Genomic DNA, 16,562 nt, shown 5'->3' on the forward strand with positions numbered 1-16,562 from the left:
GGAGGTGGGAGGACCTCAGACAAGCCAGCTGGTTGCAGAGAACCCCACCATTGGCAAATGGACTTTGGATCCTAGGAGTGAGTTTGCCATCTGCTCAGGAGGCTACCAGGACATCAAAAAAGGCCAGGACATCTGGGGTAGGGAGCTGAGAAAGGTGAAGGCAGAAAAGGCGAAGTGGTGGGGGTGTCATTTTCCCCAGGCCCCTTCCCCTAGAGGACGGCGGTGGAGGAGCAGTGAAGCTCTGCCCTTGGCGCTACAGGTGGTCCCAGGGACTGGTTGAGACGCCAGACTGCAGCCCTGGGCCAGGGACGCGCCCTCTTCTCCCTGCTCTAAGGCGCTCTCCTTCCCCAGGCACCATGAACAAAATCAGCGACGCAATGAAGCGGGCCAGAGCCGCCTTCAGCTCGGGCAGGACGCGCCCGCTGCAGTTCCGGGTTCAGCAGCTGGAGGCGCTGCGGCGCATGACCAAGGAACGCCAGACGGACATCGCCGAGGCGCTGGGTGCCGACCTCAACAAGGTGCTTCCCCCCAAAGACAGCCTCTTCTCACCTGCCAAAACTCGCATGCGGGGGCCTGCGGGGCAGTGGGAAGCCAGCTTCTGTCGCCACGTGGAAGGGCCCATAGGGCTGTCACCTCACTGAGGCCAAGGGGCTCCTGCCGCGGCCAGATGCTCTACGAGAAGAGCTTTACATAGATCCTCACTAGTCCATTTCATAGATGGGAAAAGTGCAGGTCAGAAAGGCCAAGTAGCGACTTGGAGCGGCTGAGACACAGCTCGCAGCCTTCCTGGAGCCTTGCCTCCCCTTCACCTGCCGCCTTATCAACCGCCCTTTTCCCTCTCGCTGGCCACTTCCGCCTCCAGAGCCTCTCCTTTGCCCCTTCTGCATACCATTCCCTCCTGGCTTCAATTCCTTTCCATCCAGCCTGAAGCGGGAGCCCAACCATTTCAACCATCTTCCGCAGACATGACGCCCCAAACTTTCTGCCTCCTCACTTCTGCAGCCCTCAAATCCCTAGGTCCCCCCAGAGGCAGCACACAGTCTGCCACCCCAGAGGGCCTGGCTCCACCCTCCACGACTGCCTTCCCTCCTCCATCCTTCCCTACTTCCCTCAAGCTCCCTGTGTCCCCTCACCCTGAGCAAAACCAGGGACCTCCAAATTCACAAGCCATCCGCTGGCTGCCCCCACCTTGTCAGGACCTACTTCCTCCACCATCCTGGCTTGAAGCGGAGAGGAGATATCCTCTCTGGGGTCCAGAGCTGGGAGTGCATCTCCCACTATTTCAGGGCTTTCACCCCACCAACTACCATGGCCATTGCTCCTGTTTTTTTTTTTTTTTTTTAACTTCTCAATATTTTTCTCTTAAAATCTAAAACAAAACCCACTCTGCTGACTCTACAACTTCTTTGTTGCTCTTTGAAGCCAAACTGCGTGAGACAGCTGTATGTCTCAACGCTGCTCCCCCTCCTCCAGTCCTGATCTCCCCTCCTAGTGCTGCACACTGGCTCTTCCAACTATTCCAGGAGGCTCCAAGCTTGGTCTTGCTGCCTGCTCACACCTTCCTTGTTGCTGGGGAGGGCTGAGGTTATCACCCCTCAGCCGCCTGACGCCCGTGTCTCCTGGACGTTCTCCTAACTCTCCACTCTCCTCTACCCAAGACTTCACAGAGGTCTCCTTAGGGCTCCTGCCACAGTGCACATGTTATTCCAGAGAAGACTCTAAGTGTTCCCAGACCACTCGTCCGCCAGTTCTCACCACTCACCAATCACCCACTGCCCAGACCTGGCCCCAGGTGCCATATCATTTACTGCTCCCGCCCCTGGGGGTCCCTCAGGCAGCTCAGACTAGGCATGTCCAAATCTACCTGGGTCCTCGACACTGGCAGAAAAGGGACCCTCACAGACCTGCGGACCCAATGGCTAATCCTCAGCTCTACTCCCTGGGTAACTTCTCTGGGCCTTTCCTGGGTTGGGCACCCATGGCAACAGCTCCCATCTCTGGAGCCAGCTGGGCATTCCAGTACTGCCTAAAGCACCTGCTCAACAGCCCCACAGGGTACAGCTCATGCTCTCACTTTGTAAATTGGGAGCCTGCGGTTAGGAGCAATTCAGCAGCTTGTTCAAGACCCCAGGACCCACGACCAAACCTGAATGACCCCCATTTGCTCTCCACCCCCCTACTCTCCCGGAAGTATGGCTTCCACTCAGGGCTGGCAAGCTCACGTGAAGCCCTCTCCATAGAATGAATGGAACGCCTACTATGAGGAGGTGGTATATGTCCTGGAAGAAACTGATTACATGATCTAGAAGCTCCCCGAGTGGGCCGCAGATGAGCCTGTGGAGAAGACTCCCCAGACCCAGCAAGATGAGCCCTACAACCACTCAGAACCCCTGGGTGTGGTCCTCATCATCAGCATGTGGAGCTACCCCTTCAACCTCACCATCCAGCCCATGGTGGGCACCATTGATGCGGGTGCCAGGGCTCTGTTCTGGGCAGGGGACATCCAACGGCAGAGGGAAGCAAGGGCTCAGTCTTCGAGGAGAGAGGGCCTGAGGTCAGATAATGATTTAATGGACTCTGTCTTTCACAGGGGACTGAGAGGAGCAAACTATTGAGCCTCTTGGTGCCTGAGACCTAGTCAGTCCTCTATGCCTGCCTCCCCATGCCTGTGTGTGTGAGGGCAAGGGCTGCTCTGAACAGATATTTATCAGGAAATCCCTGGGTGGTGCAAAAAATAAGTGCTTGACTACTAACTGAAAGTTTGGCAGATTGAATCCACTCAGAAGCACCTTTGAAGAAAGGCCTGGTGATCTACTTCCAAAATGTCATAACCATTGAACACCGTATGGTGGGCAGTTTTACTCTGGTCACCATGAGTAGGAATTGACTCCATGGCAACTGGTTCTTACCAGTAAGGTCTAGCTGTGCTCTCTCAACAAGGCCTTGAGCTCTTCTTTCCCCTTTCTCCTCTCCAAAATCTGAGCAACTGCTAAGGGGCAGGGGATACAGTTAAGCCAGGGGGTACCCATGTGTGGGCTGGGTATGGCCCTCTCGTGTCCACTCACTGAGGATGTAGAAGATGGAGGGGAGGCTCCAGGCTTCGGCACTGTGAGGGGCAGAGATTCTGGTGGGGTGGCCATGACTCTGTGTGCTCTTCAGGGAACACGGTGGTTGTCAAGCCCTCGGAGCTGAGTGAGGACATGGCAAGTCTGCTGGCCACCATCATCCCTCAGTACTTGGACAAGGTGAATCGCTCTCCAGGGCTCGAGCATAGCTGTGTTCAGGACCGGGTCTTTGGGGGTTGAAAATGAGTGAATTCTTACAACAAGGGGAGAGCCACAGGGTGGGGACAAGGACAGCCACTAGCAGCTGCCCTCTCCCATTGGGATGAATAGTGCTGGGGTCTGCCTTTGAGCCAGGAGAGGGGCTCTTCTTGCCAGTGGTTACATGGGCAGGGCTGGCTGTAGGACTGTCCACCCAAGTGTGCAGGAGTAAAGAAGGACTACGGTCTCTTCTGACCCTTTCCGCCTCACACGGAAGGATTTGTACCCAGTGATCAACAGGGGTGTCCCTGAGACCACGGAGGTGCTCAAGGAGGGATTTGACCACATCTTGTACACCGGGAGCTCCGGTGTGGATAAGGTTGTTATCACAGCGGCTGCCAAGCACCTGACCCCTGTGACGCTGGAGCTGGGAGGGAAGAGCCCTTGCTATGTGGACAAGGGCTGTGATCTGGATGTTGTCTGCAGGTAAGTGGCTCAGGCTATCTGGGTGGCAGGGGCTTCCTCATTTGCCTGCAGTGCCATGGTCCTGCTCTGAATAACACAAATGTTCTCCCCACCCTCCCTGGGGAGGTACCATGTCACAAGGAGTCTGCGAAAGCTTCCTGCAGGGGGAGGTCTAGGTTGAGCTCTGAGTACTGAGTAGGCATCACCTTGGGAGAGGGGCCCAAGCCAAGGAAGCAGCCCCTTGAAGACTGGAGGACAAGCAGGCCCAGGACATTCATGGAACAGACAAGGTTGCAGGCTATTGAGTCCACCCCTCTGGCTCGGGGAAGGTAGGTGAGCTGAATCCTGGAAAGCAGGAGGACAAGAGACGACAAGGGTCACCTGTTGCTCAGATTTGTACAATACCCCATGTGTGTGGCCCTCTGAGGGTGAGGTGACATGCGGCTGTGCAGGGCTCTGAGAGGGTGACTGGGGAGGCACAAAAGTGGCTTACCCTGGTGTCTCCCAGAGATCCCCTCTAGGCTTCTGGTGGGGCTCCAGAAGGTCCTTAGGCTGCTCAGGCATTGGCTCCATGTCTAGAAGTGAGTAAGATACTTAGGGAAGCCTCACAGCAGACAGTTCACAGCCCCAGGCTTCTACTGGAGTCATCGGGTGGTGTAAACAGTTAATGCATTTGGCTGCTGACCAAAAAGTTGAAGGTTTGAGTCCACCCAGAGATGCCTCAGAAGAAAGGCTTGGTGATTTTCTCCCCAAAAATCAGCCGTTGAAAACTCTATGGAACACAGTTCTATTCTGATACACATCGGGTCGCCATGAGTCAGGGTTGACTCGACTGCAACTAGTTGTGGGTTTCTGCTGACCAGCGAGGGTGCCTCCAGCACTGAGCCTGTTGTGCCTTGACCTTGAGCAAATAAAATAAGAGCCTGCCCTTGGGAAATGTCTTTATGGGATGTAGTCTGATCTGGGGTTTTCATAGGCGCATCACCTGGGGGAAATTCATGAACAGTGGCCAGACCTGCATGGCCCCCGACTATATCCTCTATGACTCCTCTATCCAGGGCCAAATTGTGGAGAAGCTCAAAAAGTGCCTGAAAGTGAGTGTGGGCCCTTGGGGTTGCTGGGAGTGGGGAGGTACGTGAGGGAAGGCTGTGAGCAGTGAGTGGCCATGGTGTCACTAGCGACTTTCAGGGCTTCAAAAAATATGTTCTTTTTGTTTGTTTGTTTTGTTTTCTGAGCATAAAAGTAATACATACTCACTGTAGATAATCTGGAAAATATAAAGAATATAAAGTAAAAAAGCCCTACCCAGAATCCCATGTCCCAAAGGTAATCACTGTGGGTATTTGAGTACATCCCCCTGCCTTTTCCCTTCTGTGTGTCTGTGCACATCGACGTGCTTTTTCCTCACACAGCAGTACAGTTTTAACAGTCCTGGATCACGTGTGCTCCTTCCCTCCACAGGAGTTCTACAGGAACGATGCCCAGAAGTCCTGAGACTACGGGAGAATCATTAAATCCTGTCACTTTCAGAGGGCGATGGGCCTGATAGAGGGCCAGAGAGTCACCCATGGGGGCACTGGGGATGCGGCTGCCCGCTACATAGGTAGGCATCCTCGACCTGAGGAGCTCTGCCTCCCCGGCCAGGTTGCCAGAGTTCCCAGCAAGTTTGTAGCAAGTGGGTACAGATACATGACAAGAAGATAATGCTTCCATCGTGGGGAGGTCTGGGGCTTGCAGCAGACAGCAGACAGCACAACCTCTGGAAGTCCCCTCTTCAGCCCCAGAAACCCCTCTCCCCACAAGGCCCCCTCGAGGGGGGACACTCGGGGCTCCAGGTATGCCAAGCCAGGGAGCCCCTGTGCCTGAGCCTGTAGGGGCCTGAGATGGGCCCCTTTTGGCCCCCAATTTGCCAGGGAGACTGAAATGCTACAGCCCCCTGGGGCCCTCTGCTCCCCTGGAGACAGGTTACTCTGCATTTCTCCCTATTGTCTGCTGGGCTCGGCCCTGGGTGGTGAGGAGCCATGGGAAGAGCCCTCTCTGGTTCTCGGCAGCTGTAGAAGAGGTGAAAGGGGATGTCTAGATACTTGGACTTGGCTGACAAGCAGAAGGGCCTGTAGCCTGCTGATAGTCCTTGTTCCCGCCTCAGTCCCAACCATCCTTGTGGACGTAGACCCCAGGTCCCCAGTGATGCAGGAGGAAATCTTCGGGCCAGTGTTACCTATCGTGTGTGTGAGCAGCCTAGACAAGGCCATCCAGTTCATCAACCAGCGCGAGAAGCCCCTGGCTTTCTATGTGTTCTCCCCCGCAACAAGCAGGTAGGCCTGGGGCTCGAACCAGGGTCGGGGCTCCAGGTCCAGCATGCATGCGGTCCAGGGCCACAGACCTGAGCTCAAGTCCTAGCATCACTGCTCATCAGCTGTGTGACCTGGGCAAGTCTCTTAGCCTTTCTGAGCTTCTTTCTCATCGTCTCTAAAATCAGGACAATAATACCCACCTCGGAGGGTGTAGTGAGCATTGAATGAGATGCTCAACATGAGAGTGCTTATAAGACACGGTAGGCTGTGCACAGTCGTGAAGGCTGTTGCTATTATCATTTCCTGTGGGTGCTGTGGATGGGACATGTGAGGATAGCAGAAGACAGCGCCTGTGGCCTTGGGGCTCCAAGGCTTACCTAGACAGGGAGAAGGAGGCCTGGGTGTCCTAGAGCAGGAGACTGAGGCCAGGGCCTGGGTCTGTGCTGTAGGTGATAAAGAAGATGATCTCAGAGACGTCCAGTGGTGGGGTGATGGCCAATAACGTCATCGTCCACATCACCATGCACTCGTTGCCTTTTGGGGGTGTGGGCGAGTCTGGAGCTGAGCCCACTGCCAGCCTGCCTCTTCTTGGTGTCCTCAGACAGCTCCCCAGGGCCAGGCATACTTCTCCTGGGTAACACAGGAGGAGCTGGAGCAGCCAGGGTCACAGATTCCCACAGACCCCTCCTGTTTGGGACTCTGGCTCCGCTAATACATCAGCCACATTTAACCTCGGAACCCTAGGATGTCCTTAAACATCAGCTAGTGTACCGGATCCATTTCACTGAGGCCTCAAGAGGGCAACACTCCCTGTTCTCCCAGCATGGACACCTTGGGGGACACCTTGGTGCATCAGCCAACCAGGGAGGCCCAGAGAGGAGGCATGTGAAGGTCATAGCTGGGTTAAGGTGGGTGGCATCCAGGTAGGGCCTTGTGGGACAGGACTGTGGCCAGGGTTCTTAGGCCATCTGGGCCCTGAGCTGCTCCTTCTGCAGGGCACAGTGGCATGGGCTCCTACCATGGCAAGAAGAGCTTTGAGACCTTCTCCCATCACCGCTCTTGCCTGGTGAGGCCTCTGCTGAATGATGAGGCTCAGAAAGCCAGATACCCATTGAGCCCATCCAAGGTGAGAGATGGGGGTGAGAGTGATGGGAGCCACTGAGCAGACAGGGTGACGGCCTGGTCTCAGGCTCACTGTCCTCTCCATTGCTTTCCTCACAGATGAACTGCCACTAAAAAAGAGCTTTCCACGTGCCTGTCTGCACCTCGGCTTCCCCCTGCTGCTCCCCTGCAAGTGCAGGAGACCCTTACACTGTTCCCCAACCCCAGCCTCTCATTCCTTGCCTACCTGTACATGCACCCTGACCTCCCCTAACCTCTACCACTGGGGACCCCGCAGGCCCTGGGTCTCCCTCTCCACACCCCTGGCAATAAAAATATTTCTAACCAGTGGATCAGTGCATGAGCACACTTCTTTGCAGCCCTGCCTCCACCTGTCCTATCCAACTGCGTAGTCTGGCTTGACCGACAAGCCAGTGAACCCCTTTCCAAAGCTTCCCATTAGCCACAGAGTCCCCCCAAGCAAGAGGTAATGGTGTTGGCTGATGTTTTCCTTCCATTTGGACTTTGGAGTGTCAGCTCCATTACTGATGTGCAAACCCATGCCCAGCAGAGGAGTGACCATGGAGGGTGAGCCTGACAACAAGTGGCTCAGAGGTCAGAGACCTAATTGTATTTGGCGTGTGAGGCAGGAAGCCTATCAGTGAGAGTCAGGGAGACAGAAGGTAGTTGTTGAGTAAAGGTCCAAGATCACCAAGAAAGACAGGACTCACACATAGGCATTGGATGGAACTGTGCTGTTAAGGATTGAATTGTGTACCCCAAAACATGTGTTGTAAATCAGATCTGTGGATGGAGCCCTGGTGGCGCAGCTGTTAAGAGCTTAGCTGCTAAACAAAAGGTCAGCAGTTCAAATCCACCAGCTGTTCCTCGGAAACCCTATGGGGCAGTCCTATAGGGTCGCTGTGAGTCGGAAGTGACTCGATGGCACCTAACAACAACAACAACATACCTATGGATGTAATAGGGTTTTCTTTGTTAGTAAGATTGTTACTGCAAATCGCAGGTTTGAGCCTCCTGTCGCAAAGCTAATACTGAGACAGGAGAAGGTAAGCAGTAACAGGGCTTTATTGAATACCGGTATTTAAGAGACAGAGGGGGTTAAATTTCTCCCAAATTCTGTCTACCCTAAAGGGTTGATGGGAGGGTTTTATACGGGGAAGATCAGGGTTACCTAATATTTTGAGCACGTAGTCCACAGATGGTTTATATGTCACAAAACAACTACAAAAAAACTATTAAACTAAAGATATGCATGTCAGGTATCTGGACTCTACTCAGTATGTTTGTAACAGGCTGAAAAACTCACATAAGAATCTCTTGGCTAGTGGAACTGTTTTGCCAAGTCCACTGTGGTTGAGATAGGGAGCAAGAAAGAAAGTTGCAGATTAAAAATGCCAGAGAGCCTTCCTATCGGTTTTGCAGGCTGAAGGCCATTTCTCAAGAGAACAAAAAAGAAGAAAGACCAAGGCCACAGGAGCTGAGATAGCTCCACACCCCTTTGGAAGAGACTGGTGCAGCTGGTGCAATAAAAAAAATGTTTAGAGATTATTTAGGGCATCCTTATGGCATTAGTCATGTCAAGCTCTCAGTCACCTATTCTGAACAGAGGAAAACATGTTGTAAGGTATTAGGGTGTTTGTTAGGTTTTAAGGGTAGAACAGGCTGCTCCACTATATCTTGATCAGAGCCTGCACCATTTTCCAAGGACTAGAGATTAATCACAGCTTATACAGCTATACTAAAACGAATGAGAAAACATATTCTCTCTAATATTAAAACAGTAAAGAAAATGCATTTTTGCTACTTCAAGACCACATCAATATAGGGTGTGTCTTAAGCCAGTCACTTTTGAGATATAAAAGAGCAGATTAGGCACAGAAGCAAGCAAGCAGGAAACAAGCAGGAATGGGGGAAAGATAGATGCCACGTGGAGACCTCCAAGGAACTCCGAGAAGAACTAGAGCTGAGACAAGACTTTCCCCCACAGCAGACGGAGAGCCAGTGTCCTGAATTTGGACTTCTAGCCTCCTAAACTGTGAGAAAATTAATTTCTATTTGTTAAAGCCACCCACTTTTGGTATTTGTTAAAGCAGCACTAAGAGACTAAGAAAAATGCCTTACTCACATAAAGAAGAGACAGAGCAAAGTCAGCTTCAATTGTGGCTGTTCGTCCCCTGTGGCCAGTGGGCCACTCCCTGCAGCTGACACAACTGGTATTCTGCATATACTTCTCTCATGTTCCAGGTGAGGGACTCCGTTCCCTCCCGGCTGGGAACAGATGGAGTAATGGGGTTGACCAGGTGCCATATGATGCACATGCATAAGCTGAACACAGAGCTACACATTAGGCCTGAAACAGGGAAGGAGTCTCCACGACAAGGAAGAAGAAACTGGGACAGAGGGAGGCACAGCTCCCAGCCTCCATTATCAAGGAATGTTCCAGGCCCAAGGCTTCTGATTAGGTAGCTGAGTGAGAGGCACCGGGACCACAGCAGATCATCCTCTCAACAGTAATTTCAGAGTGTGGCCTATGGTGGCAGAAGGACAGGAAGCCAGGTCAGCTTGCTACCTCAGGAGGACAATGTCCTTTGCCAAGTCTTTGTCAGGCCAGAGCCGGGCCAGTCTGGCCCCAGGGTCTAGCAGGTCCCAAGGATGCAGGGCAGGGCCCAGGATCAGGGAGACGGTGAGGTGAGGGAAGTCTGTGACAGGGCATTGAGGGGTTAGTCAGAGCAGAAGCCCAGAATCAGCCCAGCTGGGCGGAGCAGCTGAGTGGGGATAGGTGGGGTGAGACCTCCTGGAGCTGGGGCCTACCCTTCCTGGGTTTTCTGTGCAGGCCTTCATGGTAGTATTGACATGATCAGAGTAAAGCCCACCTGGCAGCTGGGAGCAATGGTTTTGGTTGGCAAATATTTTGGACAAGTGTGCCAGTGCTTAGAGCAGATTTCATTGTAAAAAATCTGCAGGCTGGCGGGAACCACCCCTGCCCTCATACACACACACGCCCAGCACCAGGCCTGCTGTGCCCTGCCTCTGGGTCCTCACCCCTGCCTCCCCCACTGCAGCTGTGCACCAAGTACTCTGCTCCCCACAAAGGCCAACCTTCCACCTGGCACAGAACCCTCTGCCCCTTGCCTGCTCCTGAACTTCACTCTTATAATTATATTCTTGCTCCTTCATCAACAGTCTCCCCTTCTGATAACACACATTCTCTCATATCTCACATCTTATTAAAAGCTGTTACCTGTGCTTCCTTCTAGTGAGCAGAACTGGGGCAGGGACTGGGAATAAACGGTTTTGTGTTGTTTGAAATGTTTACTGTGTGCAGGTGTTAATTATTTTTACAAATATCCAAATAATTAAATAATAAACCAAATTCAAACCAAACCCTTTGCCATTGAGTTGATTTCGACCATATAGGACAGAGTAGAACTGCCCTCCATAGAGTTTCCAAGGAGTGCCTGGTGAATTTGAACTACTGACCTTTTGGTTAGTAGCCGTAGCACTTAACCACTACGCCACCAGGGTTTCCCGATTAAATAATAGTAAAATCAAAATCTTCTTATAACCCAAATGCCTTCTAGTTACTGTCCCATTCCTCTACTCTCCTTCACAGGAAGACTTAGTCTATTCTTGGCCACCACTTCCTCGCTTCCCACTCTCTCCTCCACCTGCTCCAGCTGAGAGTCCATCTCCTCCACTCTTCTGAAATGGTTCTTGTCAAGGTCACCAAGAACCTCCATGTGGGCAACCCCAACAGTCTCATTTCTGTGTCCAGCCTCCCCAGCCTCCCACAGCATCCTCCCTGTCTGACCACTCACTCCTTCAAACACTCTCTTTTCTCTAGGTTCAGGGAATGCCAAACTCTCCAGTTCTCCTACTACCTCACCGGCTGCTCCTCCCAAATTAAAGTCTCCAGTCCTGACTCATATATCCAACTGCCCACTTGACATGTGCACTTAGATTTTTAAAATAGGAACTTCATGTTAACATGTCCAAAACAGAGCTCTTGATTTTCCCCTCCAAATCATTCCTCCCCAGTACAGAAGATGATGATCTTCCAGAGGGTTTCTCAAGTCAACATCTAGGAATCATCCTTGACTCCCCTCTCTCCTTCAAGGTCAATACCTCAGCAAGCCCTCTGGGGACTGCCTTCAATTGTACCCAAAATATGTGAAGTTCTTTGCACTTTCTCCTCACACCCCCCCCCCCACCCCCCAGTTCCAAGCACCACCAAAAGCCTCTCAACAGACTGGAACACTTCTACACTGCTAGTGGGAACGTAAAACGGTACAACCACTTTGGAAATTGATTTGGCGCTTCCTTAAAAGACTAAAAGACTAGAAATAGAACTACCATATGATCCAGTAATCCCACTCCTTGGAATATATCCTAGAGAAATAAGAGCCTTTACATGAACAGACATATGCACGCCCATGTTCATTGCAGCACTGTTTACAATAGCAAAAAGTTGGAAGCAACCAAGGTGCCCATCAACAGATGAATGGATAAATAAATTACGGTATACTCACACAATGGAATCCTACACATCGATGAAGAACAATGATGAATCCATGAAACATTACGTCACATGGAAAAATCTGGAAGACATTATGCTGAATGAAATCAGTCCATTGCAAAAGGACAAATATTGTATAAGACCACTATTATAAGAACTCGAGAAATAGTTTAAACAGAGAAGATATTCTTTGATGGTTATAAGAGGGGGGAGGGAGGGAAGGAGGGAAAGAGGTTTTCACTAATTAGACAGTAGATAAGTTTTCTTTTAGGTGAAGGGAAAGACAACACACAATACAGGAGAGGCCAACACAGCTGGACTGGACCAAAAGCAAAGAAGTTCTCTGAATAAACTGAATGCTTCAAAGGCCAGCAAAGCAGGGGTGGGGGTTTGGGGACCATTGCTTCAGGGGACATCTAAGTCAATTGGCATAATATAAGCTATTAAGAAAACATTCTGCATCCCACTTTGGAGAGGGTGTTTGGGGTCTTAAATGCTAGCAAGCATCCATCTAAGATGTATCAGTTGGTCTCAACCCACCTGGAGCAAGGAAGAATGAAAAATACCAAAGACACAAGGTAATTATGAGCCTAGGAAACAGAAAGGATCACATAAACCAGAGGCTACATCAGCCTGAGACCAGAAGAACTAGATGGTACCCAGCCACAACTGATGACTGCCCAGACAAGCAATACAACAGAGAGCCCCTGAGGGAGCAGGAGAGCGGTGGGATGTAGAGCCCAAATTCTCATAAAAAGACCAGACTTAATGGTCAAACTGGGACTAGAAGGACCCTGGAGGTCATGGTCCCCAGACCTTCTGTTGGCCCAGGACAGGAACCATTCCAAAGCCAACTCTTCAGACAGGGATTGGACTGGAATATGGGATGGAAAATGTTACTGGTGAAGAACGGGCTTCTTGGATCAAGTAGACACATGAGACTGTGTTGGCATCTCCTGTCTGGAGGGGAGATGAGAGGGCAGAGTGGGCCAGAAGATGCCTGAATGGACACGAGGAGAGAGAGTGGAGGGAGGGAGTATGCTGTCTCATTAGGGGGAGAGCAATTAGGAGTGTATAGCAAGGTGTGTATAAATCTTTGTTTGAGAGACTGACTTGATTCATAAACTTTCACTTAAAGCACAATAAAAATTAATAATAATTTTTTAAAAAGCCTCTCAACAAGCCTCCTTTCTTCTATTCTTGCTTCCCTACAATTTATTCTCTACTGAGCACTCAGATGTCATTTCTAAAACAGAAATAAGATCCTCTGGCTAAAATCTTCTGATGGCTTCCCATTGCACTTAGAATAAACTCTTAAGTCCATAGATTGATCTTCAAGGTGCTGTACCACCTGGGTCTGCCTTACTCTGACTCTCCTTATTGAACACACTACAGCCACCCAAAAGGCTTTCCTTTCCTGTGGCTTAGAGCCCTCTTCTAGATCTTTCCATGGCTGGCTCTTGCTCATCACTCTTGCTTTGATTAAATATCACCTCCTCAGAAAGATCTTCACTGACACCTGTACTCTAAGCCCTGTCCCCATTTATTTTCTGTCATATTACCCTACTTTTTTCCTCCAAAACATTTTTTATAACCTGTCTTTATCCTGTTTATTGCCTATCTTTCCCCATTAGAATACAAGCACTGACTTTTGTCCAGTGTGTGCATTGTGTATCTCCAGAGGCTAGAACAGTGATTAGCACATGGTAAAAAAAAAAAAACCCATTGAGTCAATTCCGACTCACAGTGACTCTATAGCGACTCTATAGGACAGAGTAGAACTGCCCCATAGAGTTTCCAAGGAACACCTGGTGGATTTGAACTGCCGACCTTTTGGTTAGTAGCCATAGCACTTAACCACTAGGCCACCAGGGTTTCCAGCATACTGTACACTCTCAATAAATATGTGTCCAGTAAATGAATAAATGAATGACTTTAACAGCATCCTTGATGTTTTGTTACTTTGAATCCCTCCCCCACTGCTCTCTACCATATGCCATCATCTCATCTAAAATTACTTGTGACTTTATAAGACAGTTGTTATTGTCAGCTGTCATTGAGTTGGCCCCCAATTCAGAGTGACCCTGTGTACAATAGGGCAGGGCCATTGTGATCCATAGGGTTTTTATTAGCTGATTTTCAAAAGTAGACCACCAGGCATTTCTTCCTAGTCCATCTTAGTCTAAAGCTCTGCTGAAATCGGTTCAGCATTATAGCAACACACAAGCCTCCACTGACAGGTGAGTAGTGGCTGCACATGAAGCACATTGGATGGGAATCGAACCCTAGTCTCCCACATGGAAGGCACGAATTCTACCACTGAACCACCGTTGCTTAGCTGCTAATTCATGTTAGTATTATTTCTGACACTTCATCCTTCTAGCTCTGTGGTTTTCTGAGCCTGAGCTAATTCCCTTACTCTGAAATAGACTCTGGAAAGCACCCAACTGGTTCAGGGTTTGCAGAAAGTTTAGAAAGAATGGCCCTTAGAGGGTGGCCCAGCAATAGGCTATGGATGACAAAGGCTCTCACATCAGCACAGGGCCGCTGGACATGCTGCCCGTGGGGCCCCTGTTGGCTGTTCAGCTGTGCCAGGCAACTGCGGACTCCCCAGCCAAGGACGTTGTATAAGCTGCATCTTTTGCTTTGTTTATATGAAATTTTGAAAACTCCAGCTGGGCTTGGCCTAAGCTTCTTAATTCCTAAAGGCAAAAGAAATTATTTAGGCAGGCAAGGCTGCCACATGTAAAGCACCTGGCCAGGCCTTAAACCAGCTCTAGCTGGGCAGGCAGCCTCTTGGCAGTGTCTCTGCCTGCTCTCCTCTGTCAGGTCCTGGATCTGGAGTGCCTAGGGAACCACACACTCTCACGTGCAGCTCTCACTGCGCTCTGCCTAGCTTCCCTGCCCGGCACTGAAGTTCTCTGCTAAAATGCAGGACGTTGCCCTGTGATGGCCCTCCACTCTGCCAGACCCTGCCCTTGGGAAGCTTATTGACCTGGGAGCTCATTCTTGGCTTCTGTCTGCACTTTGGACAGGCTCAGCCTCTTAGCAAAGCTGGAGGAATGGGAGGCACAGCAGGCAGGGTGGGGAGGGACGACAAATTGGGTGGGAAGGAGCTGTTCTCTTCTCTGCTTTGACCCAAGCTTCTAAGTTGACTGATGGGAAAAGAGCTCCCCCTCCTTCGTTCCCTTGCATGACAATGGTGCCATGCAGGTGCCAAGCTCCCCAACTGCCTGCCTTGTCCATCTTGGAAATGCTGCCCAGGCCTGGTCCCAGGGTGCTGCAATTCACAGAACATCTCCTCTCTGGGCCAGAGCCAGATATGACCTCATGAGTCCTCATGTGACTTTCTGGGAAATAAATGTTAATGCTGGCAACTGTTGTGCTTGAGAAAGACAACAGCTCCCTGCTCCCAAAGCTTGTAGGCCTGATAGGAGTTTACAGGGTTGGAGCCTGGTGGAAACTGGAGTAACACCCCTCACCCCACTACTTTAAAAAGGCAAAGGGGTGAGACCAGAGAAGACCCAGGCCAGGACAGATGTCCCGGCAGGAGGGGCAATGGGGCCTTTCTGAGCATTCTAACACAGACTTCTTTGAGAACGGGCCAACAGTTACAAGACAAACAGAACAAATATCTTTTTTTTTTTTGTACTTCTCCTCCAAAACCTATGCTCAGTGTGATGTAGGCCCAGGAGGTAGTATGCTGCTCCTCCTCCATCTCACATCCGTGGCAGGCATTGTGAGTTGATCCTGGCTCTTGTTCCTGGTGAGTTGTCTGAGGTTCACAATGTGGCAGCACAGGACAACACAACTAGTCAACCAGACGTGGCTGGCTGGATAAAAGCTGTTTGCCACCCCAGCTGTAGCAGAAAGAACATAAGCTTTGAATAATCGATTTCTGAAAAATCAGCCATTGAAAATCGTATGGAGCACAGTTCAACCGTGACACGCATGGAGTCGTCATGAGTCGGCATCGACTGGACAGCAACTAGTTACTTGTTATGCCTGTATATGCCATTACATCAGCACAAGCATTCCTACCTTCTATGCAAACATGTTGTATAGGAAATTTGTAGGGGTAAAAATGCTAAATTAGTCAAGAGCCAAGTTAAAGTTTTCTCTTGAATCACCTTTTTCTTCTCTCCCCCGTCCTTTTCAACAAAATTTCTTTCTTCAACAAAATTGCTTTTGCAGAACTTTTGCAGTGTTCAATGACATATAAGTATGTCTGGGCTATTTATAACTCCTGTCTAGTAACTTTATCTATAAAACACCAGGAATCAAGGACCAGAATTTAAGAAAGAAAGAAAGAGACCCTTGTTGCTGTTGTTAGGTGCCATCTAGTCTGTTCCAACACAGTGACCCTGTGTACAACAGAACAAAATGCTGCCTGGTCCTGTGCCATCCTCACAATCATTGTTATGCTTGAGCCCTTTGTTGCAGCCACTGTGTCAATCCGTCTCATTGAGGGTCTTCTTCTTTTTCACTGACCCTCTACTTTACCAAGCATAATGTCCTCTAGGGACTGGTCCCTCCTGATAACATGTCCAAAGTATGTGAGAAAAAGTCTCTCCATCCTTGCTTCTAAGAAGCGATCTGGCTCTACTTTTTCCGAGACAGATTTGTTCATTCTTTTGGCAGTCCGTTGTATATTCAATATTCTTTGCCAACATCATAATTCAAATGCATCAATTCTTCTTCGTTCTTATTCATGGCCCGAAATTTGCTTGCATATGAGGTGACTGAAAACACCATGGCTTGGGTCAGGAGTACCTTAGTCTTTAAAGTGATATCTTTGCTTTTTAATACTTTAAAATGGTCTTTTGCTGCAGATTTGCCCAATGCAATGTGTCATTTGATTTCTTGACTGCTGCTTCAATGGGTCTTGATTGTGGATCCAAG

General features: G+C 50.2%; 1 protein-coding gene across 1 annotated transcript; it reads left to right on the forward strand.

Annotated features, from left to right (window-relative positions):
* The first annotated feature begins 356 nt into the window (after positions 1-356).
* LOC100657867 (aldehyde dehydrogenase, dimeric NADP-preferring) lies at positions 357-7,494 on the forward strand. The gene is given in 9 exon segments (XM_064279800.1): positions 357-518; positions 2,241-2,472; positions 3,160-3,245; positions 3,541-3,749; positions 4,705-4,822; positions 5,190-5,331; positions 5,875-6,039; positions 6,470-6,571; positions 7,018-7,494. Coding segments are annotated over 9 exon segments (1,383 nt in total). The 3' UTR covers positions 7,185-7,494.
* Positions 7,495-16,562: the final 9,068 nt, after the last annotated feature.

Source organism: Loxodonta africana, chromosome 2, assembly GCF_030014295.1.
Source record: "Loxodonta africana isolate mLoxAfr1 chromosome 2, mLoxAfr1.hap2, whole genome shotgun sequence".
NCBI classification, from domain to species: Eukaryota; Metazoa; Chordata; class Mammalia; order Proboscidea; family Elephantidae; genus Loxodonta; species Loxodonta africana.